Below are 22,536 nucleotides of genomic sequence, written 5' to 3'. Positions count from 1 at the left end.
AATGAGACCCTTGCAAGGGCTGCTTGTATTTTTGCCCCGGTTTCCCCTTGCTTCAACCCATAGCTAGGCACACGCACACACTTCGGCTTGTTGTCTTCAATGACCAGTCTAGGGGATGTTTGTTTTTGGAGTTTTATTACTGTATATAACTGGTATAGGGATGGGGAATTGTAGTAGGATTCTCCAAAATTAGAACTATTCACAACTGAGGACATATACTGTAGCTGATCTCTTAGCTGAGCAATATAGGAGTCCCGGCTGAAAGTAGATAGCAGACTTCTCTTTAAAATGTAGCAGCAGGTAGTTTAGGAGTGAGCCAAGTCCTTTGGGCTGTAGTAGTAGTTGCAGGGCTGAGCTCCTCAGGTATAGGCCAGGTACGGCAGACTGCGACAGTTCAGGAGTATAAGAACTGAGCAAAGTCCTTTGCAGTAGCAACAATTGGACAAGCTCTAGAAGACTACCCATGTTCCCTTTTTTCAGACCCACACTGACTTTCCAGCACCAGAGGGGCAGCAAAGCACACAGAGTCCCCAAGATCTCTCAGTGTCTGTACTCGCCCACCTAAAAGAAAAATATATTTGAAATATGTTTTATAAATATTCTTCCCAAATATATTAACATATATTTGAAATGCTACAATTTTGGCCATATTCAATATATATATATATATATATATATATATATATACATTGTATGTTGAAATGTGTTTTTTTTACAAAATATGTGAAAAATATTTAATCTACATTTTTGACGTGCATTTGCAAACATATGTAAAAATATATGTTAAAATGACTTTTTTTATGTTAAAAAAAATCTGAAGAATATATTTAAAAAATATATTCTTTAGATTTTTTTTAACATATAAAAAAGTCATTTTAACATAAATTTTTACATATATTTGTAAATGCACGTCAAAAATGTAGATTTGTATTTTTAAAGACATACGGTATATTTGAAATGTGGGCGGAATAGTGCCCCATCATTGGTTTCAGTGTGAGGAATCAAGCCCCATCATTGGTGTCAGTGGGAGGAATAGTGCCCCATCATTGGTGTCAGTGGGAGGAATAGTGCCCCATCATTGGTGTTAGTGTGAGGAATCAAGCCCCATCATTGGTGCCAGTGGGAGGAATAGTGTCCCATCATTGGTGTCAGTGGGAGGAATAGTGCCCCATCATTGGTGTCAGTGTGAGGAATAATGCCCCATCATTGGTGTCAGTAGGAGGAATTGTGCCCCATCATTGGTGTAAGTAGGAGGAATAGTGCCCCATCATTTGTGTCAGTGGGAGGAATAGTTCCCCCTCATTGGTGTCAGTGGGAGGAATAGTGCCCCATCATTGGTGTCAGTGGGAGGAATAGTGCCCCATCATTGGTGTCAGTGGGAGGAATAGTGCCCCATCATTGGTGTCAGTGGGAGGAATAGTGCCCCATCATTGGTGTCAGTGGGAGAAATAGTGCCCCATCATTGGTATCAGTGGAAGGAATAGTGCCCCATCATTAGTGTCAGTGGGAGGAATAGCGCCCAATCGCTGTCAGTGGGCGGAGCTCTAATAGGAAGAGGTGGGGCCTAAATAGGAAGGGGTGGGGTTTTCAGATAAAAGGGTGGGGCAAAGTTAGATGCGGGGGGGTGCCCGATTTTAGTCTTGCCTAGGGCAGCACAAAACCAAAATACACCACTGCTAAGAGGGTGCTACAATTTAGAAAAAAAAAACAAAAACGAAGCTTTAGCCTGGGTTCACATATATGCAGTGCGGTATATCACATGTGATTCGCACAGGAACTGCACCGCATTCCTGTGCAAGTCACATGCTATTTGTGTGCGGTGCGATTGGAGCCATACATTTTGTATGGCTCTAATCACACAGCACCTGCACCAAAAACATGCAGGACCCTTTTTTGGGTCCGCACTAGAAACGGATTGCATGGGTATTCACACCTATATGATCCAATTCTGCACATCGCACCGCGTTTTGCGGCCCACTTTTGGGGTGTTGTTAGCTTAACCCCTTCACGCCTAAGGGTAAAACAAATCTAAATGCCCAAGCACAATTCTGCAATGTTGACATGTGTTAGTAAAACCGTACATATCACCACAACTACTTTGTACATCCAGGTGGATTATACCACGTTTTTTTCAGGACAAATTGGGCTTTCATTTGGTGGTAAATGGTAATGGATATCTCCTAATTTCTTTTTATTATCAAAGGAAAAGTGGCCCAAAATAGTAAACAAAAATATTTTTTTTTATATAGCTGTGTGTTTCTTGTTACTACCATAACCTACCACCAAAGAACAACCCAAAATAAATTCTCCAGCTCTTGACAATCGCAGCGATATCATATATGTGTATGTTGTTTGTACCCGTAGGACAGCCCAGAAACAATAGTGCACATTTTGTTTTTGTCCTTTTTTTTTTTACCTAAAACACACTGACATTGACACTAACTGACACTGATACCAATTTTTTTTTAAATCCTGACCTTTGACCCTGACCTTGACCCAAACACTAACCCTGGCACTGAACTAGATCAACCCTTGATCTAGGTATTTTTACATTAATTTTTATTTTATTTTTTAATATTTATTTATCTTTTTTTTTTTTATACATTTTGTTTTCCTCTCTATGCCAGGAGTTAGAGAGATACAATGTATCTCTCTTCTCCATTCATAGAGAGAGAAAAAAACAAGGGGGCCGGGCTGCATAGTGACTGATCACTGTGATAGCCAATCAGAGGCTATCACAGCGACCCTGTACTCTCAGTGACACCGTGGTCTTTGTGCTGGGAGCGCGCTGTGCGGCACGCTCCCAGCACAAAGACAGGTACGCAAATATGCGGCCCTACAGAAAAAAGCCCAGTTCAAGCCCATACACACCTGCAGCGGTTCGCATGAACGGGGTGCGATTCTGATGCGATGCGGAATTCGCACTGAAAACGCTGTGAATTCTGCACCGCATCAGTGTGAACCAGGGCTCAATATCACTTTAACCACTTGCTGCCCTGCCACTGTAGAAATACGGCGGCAGGGTGGCACTGGCAGGCAAAACCACGTTTTAAAACGCGTGTTTAGTAAACAGATAGGGGGCGCGTGCGAGGCGCGCCACCACCGCCCTGTCTTTCCCACCAATCAGTGCCGCGGATGTCAGTCGCCGGGTCACAGCCGGTCTTTACCGACTATAAACACTAATATGCTCAATAATAAATAATATTAAACCTATACCCTAATTTGTGAAAAATAAAGTCCCATAAAGCAATCAAAAGCTCTCAATAAAAGTCATATGTCCCTTTGAAAAATAAGTCCAAGTGTCCAAAATTATTTTGTGTCCAAAAAAAAAATTATGTTCAAATCCTCAGCCTCTTGTAGCAACTTGATTTACCTCAAAGAAAAAAACATAAGAGCCACATAGTGCATTATCCTTAGTAAATATAAATTATATAAAGCTCCTCCAGTGATAATTCACCCAAGTGAAAAAAAGTGTAAGCAAAAAGATATATATATATATATAAACACATGTGCAAACACAAGATGTAGTGCAAAACTGTGCAAGTGAACCACTCTTTATGTGCTCCAAACACATGACAGAGTACACTTCTACTAGAGTAAGGAGTCAATACCCTTACCAATGTTCCAAAACCACTTTTGCCTTAGAAACACACATCAAGAGGGCTGTATGATGGGATGAATTTTTCCTCCTGCCAGTATCCTCGATTTTCACTTCCACCTCCTAACACCATGTGGATCCATGTGGTCTTTACCGACTGTTTCCCGCCAATCGGCGGCAAACAGTGACAAACAGCACAGCTGCAGTAGCTGTCTGTCACTTCCCTGACAGCTCGAGGACGAGCTGATCGAGAAAGAATAGTTTCTCTCTCTCGATCAGCCTTGTCCTGTCCAGTACACACCCCCTCCCCCTAGTAAAACACTCCCCTCACTCAGATAACCCTTCCCTGCAAAATAAAGTTAATCCCTTCCTCCCCAGTGCCATTAGTACAGTGTCAGTGTTTTTTTTTTTTGCACTGATCACTGTATTAGTGTTTTTGGGGTTGTCAGTGACCCCAAGTCAGTACCCCCCAATGTCAGAATGTCCGCCGCAGTCCCGCAGTCTCGCCATAAGTCGCTGGTCGCTGCCATAAGTCCCTGATCGCCGCCATAATTCGCTGATCGCCGCCATTATTAGTATAAAAAAAAACTAAAAATCCCAGTATCTTTCCCGCCATTTGTAAACGCTATAACTTTCACGTAAACCAATTAATTTACACGTATTGGGGTTTTTTTTTTAGCAAAGACATGTCGCAGAATGCATTTTGGCAGAAATTTATGACTAAATTTGATTTTTGCATTTTTTTTTTTTACTGGACATGTTTTATAGCAAAAAGTCCAAAATATTGTTTTTTTTTCCTCAAAATTGTCAGCCTTTTTTTTTAAAGCGCAAAAAATAAAAAAACTGCACAGGCAATCAAATACCACCAAAAGAAAGCTCAATTTGTGGGGAAAAGAGGATGTAAATTTCATTTATGTACCGTATTGCATGACCACGCAATTGTCCGTTAAACTAGCGCAGCGCTGTATAGCAGAAAAATGGTGTAAATTGCAGTATCTATACCATAGTTTGTAGACGCTATAACTTTCACACAAAGCAATCAATATACACTTATTGGGATTTTTTTTACCAAAAACATGTAGCAGAATACATTTTGGCCTAAATTTATAACTAACTTTGAGTTTACGATATATTTTGTATAGCTGAAAGTAAAAAATATTGTTTTTCTTCAAAATGTTTGGCTTTTTTTTGTTTATAGCGTGAAAAATAAAAAGCGCACAGGTGATCAAATTACACTGAAAGAAAGCTCTATTTGTGTGAAAAAAAGGATGTAAATTTTGTTTGGGTGCAGCATTGCATGACCGCGCAATTATCAGTTGAATTAGTGCAGCGCCGAGTAGCAAAAAGAGGCCTGGTCATTAAGGGGGGTAAATCGTCAGGAGGGCAAGTGGTTAAAACCATTATATGACAGTAGCAGTCATTTATTGTCATCCACCTCCAACCTGCTGTAATAGACAAGCTGCGGGCGACTGTCACTTTCTGTGATGACTAATCACAGAGTCCCATGACAGAGATAGACGTGTCTTGTCTCCCACATAGCGGCACACCTGTTCTCACCCACCTCTGCCTCACCCCATAGGAATTCATCTGACTTGCTGGTTCTGCTTGTTAACAGTTTGCCACTGGTGCGCTTATTGCTGCAATCCATTATTATTACTTCTCTGATCAAATTTCATGATGTTTGAACAATGCACGGCCATAAAACAACACAATGGTAGAGTGTTGTGAATACAAATGTCATAGGGATAGGTGCCTGATGGGCAAAAGTGTCCTTGCCATTAATGTGAATGTCCAAGCTCAGGAACTCTTTCTTATTGTATATAATGGGCGGCGCCACTGGATATATAAATATAAAAAAAAAGGGGGGGGGGGAGAAAAAGAAGAGCAGCTAACCAAGGTGATTTGTAAGGTGATTAATAAATTAGAACAGCGCTCCTCACCAAATTTATCTCTATTAATGCAAACCAGTTGATGTCTACATTAATATTAGTGCAAAAGAAAAAACATTTCTACTATACAAAACCATCAATAATATAAATTGTGAAAAGTAAATGAATACTTTGTGCAAGATCTAATAATTAGTCAAACTCATATACAATAAATCATGCATATATACTGTAAGTGTAAACAAGTGACTGTATGAAATAAATGTTTATAAATAAATAATCATTTACATAGTTACATAGTTAGTCTGGCTGAAAAAATTCAAAAGTCCATCCAGTTCAACCATTAAAAAAAAATAATTTTTTGTCATTTGGGATACAGCGACTGCATTGACACAGCTGGTGCTGCCAATTTGACAGCCATGCGGCTGCAGGTGCGCAGCCCTGAACACAGACAGTGCGCATCAGTAGAATGGATGCATCAGGAACACCTGTGCATCCCTAAGCGGGCAAGCATGACCCTTGCATGGGTGCATGTCATAGTACACCCATGTGAAAGGAGCCATATAAAGTACAGCAACATGCTTTTCAAATATGCATTATGCTCTGCTTGCTTTAAGGCAACATTTATTCCATCAATGGAAAAAACAGCTGGAAGGAGGTGAGCCTGGTCAAGTGATCGATCAAAGTCATGTGACCAGCCTATCCTCCAATCACAGAATTCTTGATAGTTACATAGTTAGTCTGGCTGAAAAAAAGACAAAAGTCCATCCAGTTCAACCATAGAAAAAAAAAATGTTATAATTCTACACCCACAGTCAGGGGCGGACTGACAACTTATGGGGCCCCTGGGCAATAGGGGATCATGAGGCCCCTGTGTCCTTGCCCAAACTCAAAAAACCTATGAAAAAAAGGTACCAGGGGCATCTCATGGGGCCCCCTACTGACCCCGGGCCCTCAATAGGGGATCATGGGGCCCCTGTGTCCTTGCCGAAACTCAAAAAAGCCTATGAAAAAGGTACCAGGGGCATTTTATGGGGCCCCCTACTGACCCCAGGCCCTCGGGCAGTGCCCGAGTTTCCAAATGGTCAGTCCGCCCCTGCCCACAGTTGATCCAGCGGAAGGCAAAAACCCAGCAAAGCATGATCCAAGTTGCTCCTGCAGGGAAAAAAAATCCTTTCTGATCCCCCAAGAGGTAATCGAATATTCCCTGGATCAACTTTACCTATAAATGTTATTATCCAGTTATATTCTGTATATCCAAGTGTATATAAATAACTCTGTGTCCAAAATGTCCATAAAAAATTTAAAAAAAATTAAAAAATATATACAGTATCTTCTAAAGCAGGCATGTCCAAAGTCCGGCCCGCGGGCCATTTAAGGCCCAGGGGTCGGTTTAATACGGCCCTCCAACAGCCCTCCCTGCTCTGTGTAATGTGGCCCTCCCATGGCCCTCCCTTCTATGGCAGACAGTCTTCTGCTTGAGAGCAGAGGGCAGTGCGCATGCCTGACTGCGGCGCGTTCTCCCTGGTCTGTGTAAATGCGGCTGTCGCACGGCCCTCCCTTCTGTGGCAGACAGTCTTCTGCTTGAGAGCAGTGTGCATGCGTGACTGCACCGCGCTGGGAGCGACAGAGGGCGGTGACGTCAGGGCCGGGCTTTCAGCGTGAAGTGTGTTTCTCTTCCCCTCCCGGCTGCCGAGCAGAGACTTCAGCTCCAGCTACCTTTTTCACCCTTCACATTAGTGCAGGTAAGTTTTTTTAAATTTATTTTCAATACATTGTGAAAACTCAGCTGTCAGTTGATCTTAATGTTATGAAATGAAAAGTATGTCGTTTGCAATTAACTTGGCATAAAATAATTTATTTGCATTTAATTGTAATGGTTCAAAGAATGTTCGGAAAAATGTTCGGCCCTCCACCATGTTCACTTCATCCAATCTGGCCCTCTTTGAAAAAAGTTTGGACACCCCTGTTCTGAAGGAATCTTCTCATTAAACCTTCTGTGTTGTGCAACACCAACACCACATGAAATCCACCACCAGACAAAATGAATAAACTCACCAGAGCTTCATGCTGGTAAAATTATGATCACAATTCATATTATTGATGGTCATTATACATATTTTGTATAGTAGAAAGGTTTTTTCTTTTGCACTAATATTGATGTAGACATCAATTGTTTTGCATTAATAGAGATAAATTTGGTGAGGAGCGCTGTTCTAATTTATTATTCACCTTACAAATCACCTTGGTTTTCGAGGACTAGGTAGCTGCTCTTCTTTTTCTTTCTTTTGTTCTAATTGATTAATCACCTTACAGGAACTCTTTCTGCCTTTTTTATGTTAGCAGTATTATGTATGGAGTCTGTTACTATTTTCTAAAACAAATATTAGAATAGCTAGTAGCCAGTCACATTTATGTATTCCAATAGTTTTTATTAAACAATTTTTCAAATAATAAGTAATACAAATGAACAATGTCCTGTCAAAGTATGTAGATTGTAGAAAAACGCAAGTAACAAAGTTAATCGGATATAAAATATTCAACAAGAAACGATAGACTTTGTAGAGTAGTTACTGGAGAATCTAGACCAAGGTCCACAACCCTTATCTGGCCATATGTGAGGGACTGATACAGTGGCAGAGAAAGGGAAGAAGGAGGGAACTGCGAAGGGAACCAAGAGGGAGGTGATTTAGGAAGGGAGGGCGAGGGATAGAACCACTGTTCATGGAACTACAATTACACAGAGCAGGGGCGGACTGACAACTCATGGGGCCCCCGGGCAATAGGGGATCATGGGGCCCCTGTGTCCTTGCCCAAACTCAAAAAAGCCTATGTAAAAGGTACCAGGGGCATCTCATGGGGCCCCCTACTGACCTTGGGCCCCATGAGATGCCCCTGGTACCTTTTTCATAGGCTTTTTTGAGTTTGGGCAAGGACACAGGGGCCCCATGATCCCCAATACCCAGGGGCCCCATGAGTTGTCAGTCCGCCCCTGCTCTGTGTAATTGTAGGTCCATGAACAATGGTTCTATCCCTTGCCCTCCCTTCCTAAATCACCTCCCTCTTGGTTCCCTTCGCAGTTCCCTCCCTCTTCCCTTTCTCTGCCACTGTATCAGTCCCTCACATATGGCCAGATAAGGGTTGTGGATGAGTTTCCAAATGGTCAGTCCGCCCCTGATACAGAGTAATTGTTGTTTGAGACAGGATCAATGTTTTAGAACAAATAATGATGGGACATAACCCACTATAACTGACAAAAGAGAGAATGATGAAGAATGGAGGAAAGAAGAATGAAAAAAAAAATCCAGTGATCTCCTTAGTTCCTGTGCTCTCTCCCCTATTGACTGTTATCAGTTATATTGTCACAGCTATATGTGAGAACTACAGAACACTACTCCTCTGGATTATGGAGTGGAGATTAAGGGGAAGTGTTTTGTAGACCTGTCTTTGGGTGACAATACCACTTCTCCAAAGATACAGTATAATAAATGAGTATTGTCACCCTAGGAGAAGAAAACTATTTCTGCCGCTACATCTAAGGATTTGTAAGCTGTAATATGTAACATTTTTGGGGGTTTAGATCCGCTTTGAAGAGTATTATGTACTTAGTAGGTCTATACTGGGCTGTTGAAGTTTCAGGCACACGGTCTGCACATGTTATATTGCTCTGAGAGTATGCTGGAGTTTGCTCTCCGTGTGTTGTATGTTTGCTTTCTGCAGATTCAGTATTTTATTTACACAGGCCCATTGACTGTTAGGTACTCTTTTTTTTTCAATGTGCAAAAGGTCTTTCTAGTAAAGGGTATAGTGTTCTTGGGTTAGTCACAGTTTAGCTGTTATTTTTGTGCAGAGCTCAGCCACTTCTGATATCATCCACTGCATTGCCCCTTAAGAAGTTTTATGGCTACTCACAACATAGCTTAGCTGAATATCTGAGCATGTGGACTCCATTGTGATGGGAGACACCAGATATGCCGACTGCAGATTATTCTTTTTCTGAAGACTTCACATTAGAATAAATATTCCTAAAGTCCATCTCTGGGCTCACCTTAACCACCTCCCCGGTGTCCCCCCCTCCCCTCGGTGGACCCCATGCCTAATTTTTTTCTTATTTTTAAATTTGCATGCGAGTCAGGTCATGCAGAGGCCTCTTCTCTTTTGGACCTTCTGCCAGTGGTGGGCAATCCTCAATGATGCAGAAAGTGGGACTGATGTGGTGACATCAGTGTCCCCATCTACATCACAGGTGCCAAACTGGCAGCCCTCCAGCTGTTGCCACACTACAAGTCCCATGAGGCATTGCAAGATTGACAGTTACAAGCATGACTCCCAAAGGTAAAGGCGTGATGGGACTTGTAGTTTCACTACAGTTGGAGGGCAGCCAGTTTGACACCCCTGATCTACATCATTAAAGTGTAAGTGTAGGGTAGTGTCGTGACATGAGGTTCACAACAGCCTGGATTTACTGTACGTTCTCAGTTTTTTGGGTTGATGATGGACATCATTCAACTCGGAACACTAAGAACATCTAGTGGCTGAATTAAGTTGTTTTTCTCTTTCCCATCTGCCTAGAGTTAAATTTTAAAGTGGCAACTCATTAAGGGCTCATGTACACTGAAGCTCCAAAACTGACGTTCAGGAGGTGTTCAGCATTTTTTTCAGCAGCCCCTTTACTCTCCCTAATGTTTTGCTACGTGTCCATGTACACATCGTCGTTTACAGGCAGTAGAGTTTATAGTCGTTTTTTTGAACGCACCAAACTTGCGTTCAGGAGTAGGTTTTACCTGCGTTTCAAATGCCAAATGCTTGTAAACGCGTGTAAATGCGGCTAACCGTGTTTATAAGCGTTTGCATTTAGAATTGGTTTTTAACTGTTCCATATCCAAATCCTGTCCAGAGCCTTTTTTCACCATGCAAAGCGTTTTCCATGTATTCAAATGGACCTAGTACACCAGCGCAGTAATTTCCAGGTTTCCCATGAAGGAAAAAAATGGTGGAACGTGCCGCATTATGCTCATGATGGGATCCATAGTGAATACAACCACAAAAGACAGGTCATCTCAACACATACTGCTCTCTCTGCTTCTGCTCTCTCTATTTCTCTCAAAATGTCTGAAATAGTTAATTATTTACTATTTTTCAGTGGATTCTGGGCATTTTGGAAGGTTGCCTGAGGTTATCTTTTAAAAACGCTTCTGAACGCAAACACACATAAACAAATAAACACGCATAAACGCGGTATGCAAACACGGCTAAACTGACATTTTTTCACCTACGTTTTCCAGCAGTCAGTTTCGTACAGAAGTGTTTTCCAAACGCCCCGTATACATGAGCCCTAAAACATAGAAACACATAAACCTTACATTAATAGCCTTTTATGCTGTCTATTCTCCCTACCTCTACAGATTTTTGTTGAGTTGGACATTCGTTATCAGCCACCAGATGGAACTGCAGGATCCTGGATGGGAGATGACTTTTTTACAGTAGAAGACCAGTAAGTTCAAAGAAACGTATTTTCTAATGTTAGCACATTTTTGGTCTGTGATTGTTGTGCAATATTTTTCTTGAAAGGGTTTTAGATATTTTCTAAAACACTAATTAGCATGTTTAACATCTAAAAATGTTATGTGTACATTTCACATTTAATATACATTATTGAAAAGTTGTCCTCTACTAGATATACAGTCAGGTCCATAAATATTGGGACATCGACACAATTCTAACATTTTTGGCTCTATACACCACCACAATGGATTTGAAATGAAACAAACAAGATGTGCTTTAACTGCAGACTGTCAGCTTTAATTTGAGGGTATTTACATTCAAATCATGTGAATGGTGTAGGAATTACAACAGTTTGCATATGTGCTTCCCAATTGTTAAGGGACCAAAAGTAATAGGACAATTGGCTTCTCAGCTGTTCCATGGCCAGGTGTGTGTTATTCCCTCATTATCCCAATTACAATGAGCAGATAAAAGGTCCAGAGTTCATTTCAAGTGTGCTATTTGCATTTGGAATCTGTTGCTGTCAGCTCTCAGGATGAGATCCAAAGAGCTGTCACTATCAGTGAAGCAAGCCATCATTAGGCTAAAATAACAAAACATCTTGTTTGTTTCATTTCAAATCCATTGTGGTGGTGTATAGAGCCACAAATGTTAGACTTGTGTCGATGTCCCAATATTTATGGACCTGACTGTATCTGTCACTCCCCTGCCTCCCGCTGTGTCAGAGAGAAAGAGTCCGAAGGCAAACAGTCTCTGCTGTTGTCTCTCTTTAGGAAACTCATAATTCTTTGTAACAACAGTATCATGGGCACACCCAGTAGTAGCCTCCCTGGCGGTATTCCCGAGTGTAGCTCGGGGTAAAGTTTCAGTACCACAAGCGGTAACCCCGAGCTACACTCGGGCTTACCATGCGGCGCTGCTCCGGGATCTGTTCTTCTCTTACCTTGTCCTGCACTCACGCAATGTCCCTCCTGTAGTGTCCCCGGCAATGTCCTCCGGCGGATGCCGGCATCTGTCTTCTGGGTTCTGTCCCCTGCGAGCGCCGGGACGTACGGGGGACGGAACGGCAGGAAATTTGAAAATGACAAAAAGTGACATTCACTAAATACACTAAAATCACATAGTAAAACATTACTGTATCAAACCATTTCACATACATTTTGTCCCGAGTGCTTTGTCCTGTGCACTGCCTGCATTTTTACTGTTCTTTCTGCCTGGAAACGGAGAAACATCCATGGCGTCCAAAAAGCATCCCTTTAGGTCAAAAGCGGTTTTAGGTCAAGACCGGCTAGAGAACAGCGATAGTAAATTAGAACTACTTGCAGAATTGAGTGATAATGGTTTGTGGGGAAATTTGTCATCAGACACTGAAAATTATTTCGCGACTTTACTCAGTGATGTGCGAACTTGGCGCTCTATTTAAAATTTCAGTGTTTTTGGTTTGATTATATTATTGAGATAAATTTATTATTATTTTTTATGATTATTTATTAAATTATAATTTATGATTTTGTGTTTCAAATTTTAACATACCCGGGATGTTTACTAGACTCTTGTTCGAACAGATTTCAGTGAGTTATTCCTAAAAATTACAGGCCTACAATAAAAAAAATACATATTTCCATGCAAAACAATGTACCGCTTTGAGCACAGAAATATGGACATAATCAGACCGCTAGGGAGGTTAAATACTTTACTTCATAAACAGTATAAAAAAAATAACATCAGTTTAAAATAGATATAAACTTACAAAATGGAATTTACCTCCAAAAATTATCATTTGCCTTTTAAACCATTTGAACAAACATGCCTATGCGTGCATTCAAAGATCACGAACATACATTTCCATCTTTGTTTTACAGCTCAGACTACATTATTCGGAATGTGCACTTTGAAGAAGACGATATGTAAGTATGGCGACTGCACAGTTTTTAACCTACAAGACCAACCTTACCTTTTTCAATGAGTTTAAATCATTCTGATTCATTTTGCACACTGCTGACAAATTTGATACTTGGTATCTAGCATTGACAAACCATACTAATGTAAGCATTGGAAGCATCTGATCCATCCACTTAGAAATATTGACATTTTGCTGCTTGCTTTGGGAGAGTTGTAGAGCCGTAGATTCGATGGAACATTGATACTATAGTAAACTTCCGCTCACTGTTGACAGAGCACCATGGTGAGAAGTAAAAAAAAATGGTGCTTGTGTAGTCAAATCTGAATGCAATAGTAATGAACCTTCTTATACTTTTTCACATTTACTGTACATGCTAAAGAAGGAGGATTGTAAGAAATGAACAATGAAGAAGTACTTTATGAGCCTACCAAGGTGACAAAAAATACACAGACTCATCTATACTAACTACTATATTATATCTCATGCCATAGTCAATAATGGTCCTTATCGTTCGGCTTCCTGAGCACAATACATTTCACAGTTTTGTATTCTGCCAGCATTGACTTCCTTTGTGTCTTTATGTATTTAATAACTTAAAGTGTTACTAAACCCACAACAGTAAAATCAGTCTGTATATGCAGTAAAGAATGCTTGTTAGGCTCACCGTGCAACCTAAGGGGTTAATCCTCTGCATTGTGTAAAAAGGCTGTTTGATCCTGACTTCTCTGATCCTCCCCTTCTTCCAGTGTCCCCATCTTATCTCCTAATAAGGCATATCACATGGAGTCGCTCTGCACATGCTCAGCTTGGTGTGTATTGCTAGAGATATTTTTTTTTTTTGGAAGAGTGCATTTGATCAGCACAGGGCCAATCAGCACTGTCCAGACAGAGGTCAGGGGTTCTGCATCCTCCTAGAGCAAAAAGAAAACTCCTCCTACAAACTTAAACATGTGCTCGGCTGGACACTGATAGAAGTCACTAGACTGCTCTAACTGCTGATGAGAAAAGGTATTTAGCAGTTTATATTTACTAAAATAATTACACTTCCATGTTGTGTGTACTGTGGGAGACCGGAGAGAGAGAATGCAGGTCTAGGGTTTAGTAACACTTTAACGCCTCAGAGTCAAAAAGGAAGCCAGTGGTGGTAATCTTCCCATAGATCTAAAAAAAATATACATAGTTACATCCTGGCGGTATTCCCAAGTGTAGCTCGGGGTAAAGTTTCAGTACCACAAGCGGTAACCCCGAGCTACACTCAGGCTTACCATAAAGCGCTGTTCCGGGATCTGTTCTTCACTTACCTTGTCCTGCGCTCCCGCGATGTCCCTCCTGCAGTGTCCCCGGCAATGTAATCCGGCGGATGCTGGCATCTGTCATCTGGGTTCCGTCCCCTGTGAGTGTCGGGACGTACGGGGGACAGAATGGCAGGAAATTTGAAAATGACAAAAAGTGACATTCACTAAATACACTAAAATCACATAGTAAAACATTACTGTATCAAACCATTTCACATACATTTTGTCCCGAGTGCTTTGTCCGGCGCCCTGCCTGCATTTTTACTGTTCTTTCTGCCTGGAAACTGAGAAATGTCCATGGCGCCCAAAAAGCGTCCCTTTATGTCAAAAGCGGTTTTAGACCAGCTAGAGAACAGCGATAGTAAATCAGAACCACTTGCAGAATTGAGTGATAATGATTCGTGGGGGAAATTCGTCATCAGACACTGAAAACGATTCTGCGACTTTGCTCAGTGATGTGCGAACTTGGCGCTATATTTCAAATTTCAGTATTTTTGATTTGATTATATTATTGAATTAAATTTATTATTATATTTTATGATTATTTATTAAATTATAATTTATGATTTTGTGTTTCAAGTTTTATCATACCCGGGATGTTTACTAGACTATTGTTCGGACAGATTTCAGTGAGTTATTCCTAAAAATTACAGGCCTACAATAAAAAAAACTACATATTTCCATGCAAAAAAATGTACCGCTTTGAGCACAGAAATATGGACATAATCAGACCGCTAAGGAGGTTAAACCAAAAAAACGAATATGTCTATATACTCCACATTATAAACCCAAGTGCTAAACTCAAAACTATAAATCCCAAAAACAAACAGTCCAATGACCAAAATAAAAAATGAATTGTGTATAGCCACTCAAAAATAAAATAAAATCACTGCAACAAAATAACTGTCCAACATCCAGCTTGTCACATTCTTTGGTGCTGAACCCCTCCACTGGCTCATAGAAGACAGAAAATACCTCAAAAGAAAGAAAACACTACATAGTGTATTACCTTAAATAAATCAAAAAAGTATCATACTTTTCCCCAAAAAAGTGCAAAAATTCAAAGTAGTGCAAAAAATAGTGCATACTGTGCAACGTGAATAGTAGTGTGTCACTCTTTGAATACAGCAAAAAAACAAGTGACCACAACAGTGTATACTTCTATAGTGAAAAAGCATATACACTCTTACCAGAATAAAAAAGTAAAAATGCCTTATTCATATAGTAGGAATCATCAGCATACTTTCACTCCTTTCCTCCACTCCTGAAGTATACCTCTTAGGATGTCATCCACCATATCCTCCTGAGCATCCTCATGATTTAAACGGACATTCCCAAGACTCCAGGGTGCTCATGTAACAGATGTATGGATATAATATATAGTGTTATACCGTTTTTTATAAGATTATACATTTATTATAACTGCTTACATTCAAGATTTAAAAAATGCATATTCCCATGCCCAAAGCCACTCAGGGTTGTCGAGCAGCTTCCTCTCAACTTGCCATGCGGGTTTGCCAACTTCCAAAATGGCCAACACACCACTTCCGGTTCCTTTCCTGTGCGGCCGACGTCACTTCCCTTGACACGTTTCAGACGCTGATCCATTATGCTCAATCCGCAGATCTGATACATCCTGCGGAGATTGTTGGAGGGGTGACACCAAGTGTTACCGCACCGGGTGACACAAACCCTAGGGACGCCCCTGGTAACATTCACCAGATCAGGGGTGGACTGACAACTCATGGGGCCCCAGGGCAATAGGGGATCATGGGACCCCTGTATCCTTGCCCACACTCAAAGCACACCCAAAAAAAGCCTATAAAAGGTACCAGGGGCATTTCATGGGGCCCCCTACTGACCCCGGGTCCTCAGGCAGTGCTCGAGTGCTCGAATGGTCAGTCCTCCCCTGCACCAGATCCATTATGCTCAATCTGCAGATCCGAGGGGTGACACCAAGTGTTACCGCACCGGGTGACACCAACCCTAGGGACGCCCCTAGTAACACCCACCAGATGTCACTAACTGCAGGTCCAACTCTTGTTGAGGTCTGAATCAGGGAGTTTCTCCACTCAGGGCCACCAATCCAACCTATATTATCTATACTAGTCCTGAGGACAATTTCTCCCCAGTCTTGTTCTCTGATTTTATAGCCTTCAACAACTCAAAGAAGTGCAATTGAACAGTAAAGGAACCTGAACTATTTGAAGTAAGCCAATGATGAAAAACATACCTAAGCAAAGCTCACCATCAGCAAAGTCTACATATCAAAATAACTAGTAGCAATTAGTCACACTCATCTGGACTTGTTCATTAATGTTGAAGACAGTTCACTCCTCATCCAAGTGGCAAAAGGAAATGTTAAGAACATACTCCATGATTTTTATCTCCAAGGGCCTCTCCATTACCATTAACCAAGCACGTAGTTAGTGGCACATCATTCCAACACACAATGTGGAAGATTACGTATCTCATCCTCTTGCCTTTAGTGCCGAAGCTGAAGTTGCTCGCAAGAAAGATATTGATGCCGTCAAAATAGGGAAGAAGCTGGTGAAAAGATCCGATGATGATGACGATGAGGACGATTCCTATGATGAATCAGATATTGAGATTTCTGGGGTCAGCTTTACTCCTGTACTGAGGTAACAGTAGCTTGAATTATTTGGAAATTAAATACACCTATTGCTGCCAGATGTATAACCTAAAGGATCATTCCACTTAGAACTGATATTCTAGTTCATGGTAGATGTTAGGGAGATAAACCTTCTGCTGGTTTCTTATAGTTCTACAAAACTCCATTGGTGAGATCTTTGCACTGAGTACCCGGGTTTGCACTTTTGCGGTGACCATTATGATGGATTTCCACCATTGCTGCTGGATGTTTATTTTATTTTAGAGAAAATGTAGCAGGTGGAGCTGGAACACACAAAAATGGATAGAAACACCCAAAATTCCCAAGCGGGCTGATGGCACATTCAAGGCATATAAGAATCCAAGGGTTGACTCCGTTAAAGTTCAACCTAAAACATCTCTTTTGGGTTTAATGTAACTTTAAAGGAAGGTAGTCTGGATAAATATCCGAGCTGCCGTTGCTGACTACACAGTCGCTTTGACATCTTTTTAACTATAAATAATTGCAGTGGAGAAGCCCAGCTGTACTAAGTAAACCCAGGAATATTACACTTTTAATGCCAAAAGCTACTGGTTTAAGTGTTGCGCTGTTTCCAATAAGCTAGTCCAATTACATTCCCGTTGATGGTATTCGTAAATGAATGAAAGTTGGGTTTGCAGGTTCTCTAACACACCCTAAAAGTAAAAACTATGATTATTTCATCACACGAGTATATACAGTACCTGTATCGAAAATAATAACCGTAACTGAGACATTATCGTAACTGCTTGGATGGCCACTATACAAGTTTATATTTATTTCTTTTGCAGCCGTTGCAGTATTCCTTTCAGAGATTTTGTAGCCAACCCAAAACCAAGAAATTTTCAGGTATAGTACTGATATATGTTTATTTTTTACCATACTGAGCAAGGGGCTGGTATCCCACTACACCAACCAGTACTGTCTATAATCCAGTGGGTTTTTTTTAAGTAAACACCAGGAGAGACTAAAAAAAAACACAAATTTGGATGTATAATACACTTAGCACCTTGCCATGCAAAATTACATATACCAATAACTATGTTAAAGAAACTTTTTTTAGGTACGAATTGAAGAAAACTTTTAGAACTATTATTTTTTCTTCAAAACGCATTTAAGTGTCTCTGGGGAACACAGATAATTTGTACAGTACCCGCTGTTTACAGTAAGAAGGTCCTGTGAGGAGCATGGCATGGCAGAAAAATATATTTGAAATATATTTTAAAAATATTCTTCCCAAATATATTGACATATATTTGAAATGCTACAATTTTGGCCATATTCAATATATTTCAATATATATATATATATATATATATTTATTTATATATACTGTATGTTGAAATGTGTTTTTATTACAAAATACATGAAAAATATTTTTAAAAATACATTTCAAATATACTGTATGTCTTTAAAAATACAAATCTACATTTTTGGAATGCATTTACATATATGTAAAAATATATGTTAAAATGATTTTTAAAATGTTAAAATAAAATCTGAAGAATATATTTTAAAAAATATATATTTTTAAAAATATAGTTTTAAAAATATATTCTTCAGATTTTTTTAACATATAAGCTTGAGGTGATTGTAGCCGTATTAGTGCATTTGCGACAGAAACAATTGAGTACTGTCCGTGATACTTTTTTTATTTGCACTAACATACAATTTTGAGAGCTTGTCCTCAAAATTGTATGTTAGTGCAAATAAAAGAAGTATCACGGACAGTACTCAATTGTTTCTTTAACATATAAAAAAGTCATTTTAACATATATTTTTACATATGTTTGTAAATGCATTCCAAAAATGTAGAATTGTATACAGTATATAGATAGATATATTTATTGACATATATTTTATAATATATTGAATACGGCCAAAATTGTAGCATTTCAAATATATGTCAATATATTTGGGAATAATATTTTTAAAATATATTTCAAATATATTGTTCTTCGATATGGGAAATGTCGCTTTCCTCAAAAGACATACCTTCTGAGTGGACAGTATGGCAACTTGCTAACTAAACAAGATGCATGCCAACTCACCAGAGGATGTTTCTAGTGGGGGGGGGGGGGGTAGGGAAAGATACCAAAAAGCACAAAACCTCAAAATCAAACAATCCTACTATGTACTGACAGGATCCACTGTCTGATTAAATAAACCCTTTTATGTCTAGGCGTTGCAAATGTTTTAATCCTTATCTCCCCATATCTTACCTGTGACTGGTCCATCTAACCCTCTAGTCTGGTGTTCAGTTGCAAGTTGTCAGATGTGCTTCCCTGCACCCCTGTTTGCACACCATATCCAGAACTTTGGGACTGAATCCTAAAATGAAGATATCCTTTACATGTCCTTGCTACCACATTCAACCTTTTGAGTCTTACATTTACATATGTACTTACATCCTCCTAGATCTTCAATGGGCAGCTCACTGCCAAAAGTCTACCAACTGGGCTCTGCTTCTTCTACATGTAGAAGTACTTGTGACACCAGAACTAGAAATGGAAGTGCAGCTGTCACTTGGTCAGGAAAGAACAGACAATAAATTAAAAAAAAAGTTGTCAGCAGTTCTACCTTTTCTTAGTAAAAATGTTGTTTTGTCCCTATTAGAAAAATGTTTCTTCAGTTATTGCAGGCTGTAGTTTGTCGAGCAGAGTTATAATATTACATATTTGAATCAACTTGAAATAAAGATATGTCTTTATCAGTACCGCAGCCACCTCTAGATTGTCCTCCAAAATGATTGAACACAAATCCCGCCTTTCAATGAAGCAGTATTGCCATACTACCGCTTTTAAAAAAAAATTTCCGGCACATTAGGGCCTTGTTCACATGGGCATACTACAGTGTACATGTCTGTGAGGGCCATGTATGCACACACAGGGATGGACAGGTTTTCATGTATCTCTGTTCAGGCAGTCCCATTTATGTCATTTGGGATACAGCGACTGCATTGACACAGCTGCTGCTACCAATTTGACAGCCATGCAGATGCGCGGCCCTGAACACAGACAGTGCGCATCAGTAGAATGGATGCATCAGGAACACCTGTGCATCCCTAAGCGGACAAACATGACCCTTGCATGGGTGCATGTTATAGTACACCCGTGTGAAAGGGGCCTTATAAAGTACAGCAACATGCTTTTCAAATATGCATTATGTTCTGCTTGCTTTAAGGCAACATTTATTCCATTAATAGAAAAAATAGCTGGGAGGAGGTGAGCCTGGTCAAGTGACCGGTCAAAGTCATGTGACCAGCCTATCCTCCAATCACAGAATTCTAGTTACATAGTTAGTCTGGCTGAAAAAAGACAAAAGTCCAGTTCAACCATAGAAAAAAAAGTTACAATCCTATACCCACAGTTGATCCAGAGGAAGGCAAAAAACCCAGCAAAGCATGATCCAATTTGCTCCTGCAGGAAAAAAAGTTCCTTCCTGATCCCCCGAGAGGCAATCAGATATTCCCTGGATCAAGTTTACCTATAAATGTTATATACAGTTATATTCTGTGTATCTAGGAAAGAATCCAGACCTTTTTGGAAGCAATCCACTGAGCTGGCCAGAACCAACTTTTGAGGAAGTCTATTCCACATTTTCACAGCTCTTACTGTGAAGAAACCTTTCCATATTTGGAGATTACATTTCTTTTCTTCCAGATGTAAAGAGTGCCCCCTTGTCCTCTGTGATGACCTCAGGGTGAATAACTCTACACCGAGTTCAGTATATGAACCACTGATGTATTTATACATGTTGATCATATCCCCCCTTATGTATTATACATGGAGATCATATCCCCCCTTATGTAATATACATGTTGATCATATCCCCCCTTATGTATTATACATGGAGATCATATCCCCCCTTATGTATTATACATGGAGATCATATCCCCCCTTATGTATTATACATGGAGATCATATCCCTACTTATGTATTATACATGGGGATCATATCCCCCCTTATGTATTATACATGGAGATCATATCCCCCTTATGTATTATACCTGGAGATCATATCCCTACTTATGTATTATACATGGAGATCATTTCCCCCTTATGTATTATACATAATAGCCTTCACCCGCTATAAATCTGCCTTCCGCACCTACACCTCCTCCCTCCATGCTGCCAAACAGGCCTACTTCTTGAGCCTCATCAAGGCCCTCTCCTCCAATCCTTGCCGACTCTTCTCTGCCTTCAGCTCTCTACTCTCTCCACCCCCACCTCCACCCAGCACCTCACTCACTGCCCTTGAGATTGCCAATCACTTCAAAAACAAGATTGACACAATTCGCAAGGACATTGCCACAACTCACACGCCCTCTAAACCTGTCCCCTCTCACACAGCTACCCCCTTATCCCCCCCTCCCCCTCGACATAACCCGCAGGGACTTCGTCGCTGCTCAAACTCTCTCCAACCCCCTTCACCCTCACTCAGCTACCCCCTCATCACCCCTCTCCCACGGGCCCACCACTGCTCTGACCTCCTCTTCCACCCCACCCTACATTCCTCATACTGAAGCTCCCTCCACACTCCGCACCTTTGACCTTACTACCATCGAGGAAGTCTCCAAGATCCTCTCTGATGCCCGCCTCACCACCTGCCCCCTCGACCCTATCCCCTCACAACTCCTACGACCTTCCTCCTCCTCCATCCTACGCTCCCTCACCCACATCTTCAATCTCTCCCTCTCCTCAGGCACTTTCCCCTCCCCTCTGAAACATGCACACATCACCCCCATACTTAAAAAGCCCTCCCTGGACCCCAATGACCCGAACAACCTCAGACCCATCTCCCTGCTCCCATTTACATCTAAACTCCTCGAGCGCCTAGTCTACACCCGCCTATGCTCTCACCTCAACGACAACAACCTCCTCGATCCCCTACAGTCCGGCTTCCGTCCCCTACACTCCACCGAAACTGCCTTACTCAAACTCTCCAACGACCTGCTAACCTCCAAAGCTAATGACCACTATTCAGTGCTCCTACTCCTTGACCTCTCTGCGGCCTTCGACACAGTCGACCACCCCCTCCTCCTCAAAAAACTACACTCCCTCGGCCTCAGAGATTCTGCTCTCTCCTGGCTCTCATCCTACCTGTCACAACGCTCCTTCAGCGTTACCTATAATGCTACCACCTCCCCCTCACTCCCCCTCTCTGTTGGGGTCCCTCAAGGCTCTGTCCTCGGGCCCCTTCTCTTCTCCATCTATACCTCCTCCCTTGGCCAACTCATACACTCTCACGGCTTCAACTACCACCTCTATGCCAACGACACACAAATCTATCTCTCAACCCCCCACCTCACCCCCTCGGTCTCCGCCCGAATCACACACCTACTGAGCGACATATCAGACTGGATGTCGCTCCACTTCCTTAAATTGAACCTCTCCAAAACCGAGTTTCTTGTCTTCCCCCCAGCCCGGACACCACCCCCCATTGATTTCTCCGTCACGTCCAACAACGCTACCATCAAACCCGCCCTGCAGGCCAGAGTACTGGGTGTCATTCTGGACTCCAACCTATCCTTCCAGCCCCAAGTCCAATCTTTAACAAACTCGTGCAGACTCCAACTCCGCAACATCGCCAAAATCCGCACGTTCCTAACCCCAGAAACCACTAAACAGCTCATCCACTCCCTCATCATATCACGACTCGACTACTGCAACTCCCTCCTCACTGGCCTGCCTCGCCGCT

At 41.2% G+C, this 22,536-nt stretch overlaps 1 protein-coding gene across 1 annotated transcript in view; it reads left to right on the top strand.

Annotated features, from left to right (window-relative positions):
- LOC149465757 (fer-1-like protein 4) overlaps window positions 1-22,536 on the top strand; it is a 213,680-nt gene that overhangs the window by 54,787 nt on the left and 136,357 nt on the right. The window contains exons 5-8 of the mRNA XM_089673264.1: window positions 10,890-10,978; window positions 12,852-12,896; window positions 16,677-16,829; window positions 17,629-17,686. Coding sequence (XP_089529390.1) covers window positions 10,890-10,978; window positions 12,852-12,896; window positions 16,677-16,829; window positions 17,629-17,686 — 345 coding nt within the window. The remainder of the gene's footprint in view (window positions 1-10,889; window positions 10,979-12,851; window positions 12,897-16,676; window positions 16,830-17,628; window positions 17,687-22,536) is intronic.

The sequence above is a fragment of the Staurois parvus genome, unplaced genomic scaffold, assembly GCF_062004578.1.
Source record: "Staurois parvus isolate SC_StPar_1 unplaced genomic scaffold, SC_StPar_1.0 ptg000137l, whole genome shotgun sequence".
Classification (NCBI taxonomy): Eukaryota; Metazoa; Chordata; class Amphibia; order Anura; family Ranidae; genus Staurois; species Staurois parvus.
The sequence above is the reverse complement of the archived record's forward strand: the minus strand, read 5'-3'. Positions and strand labels throughout refer to the sequence as shown.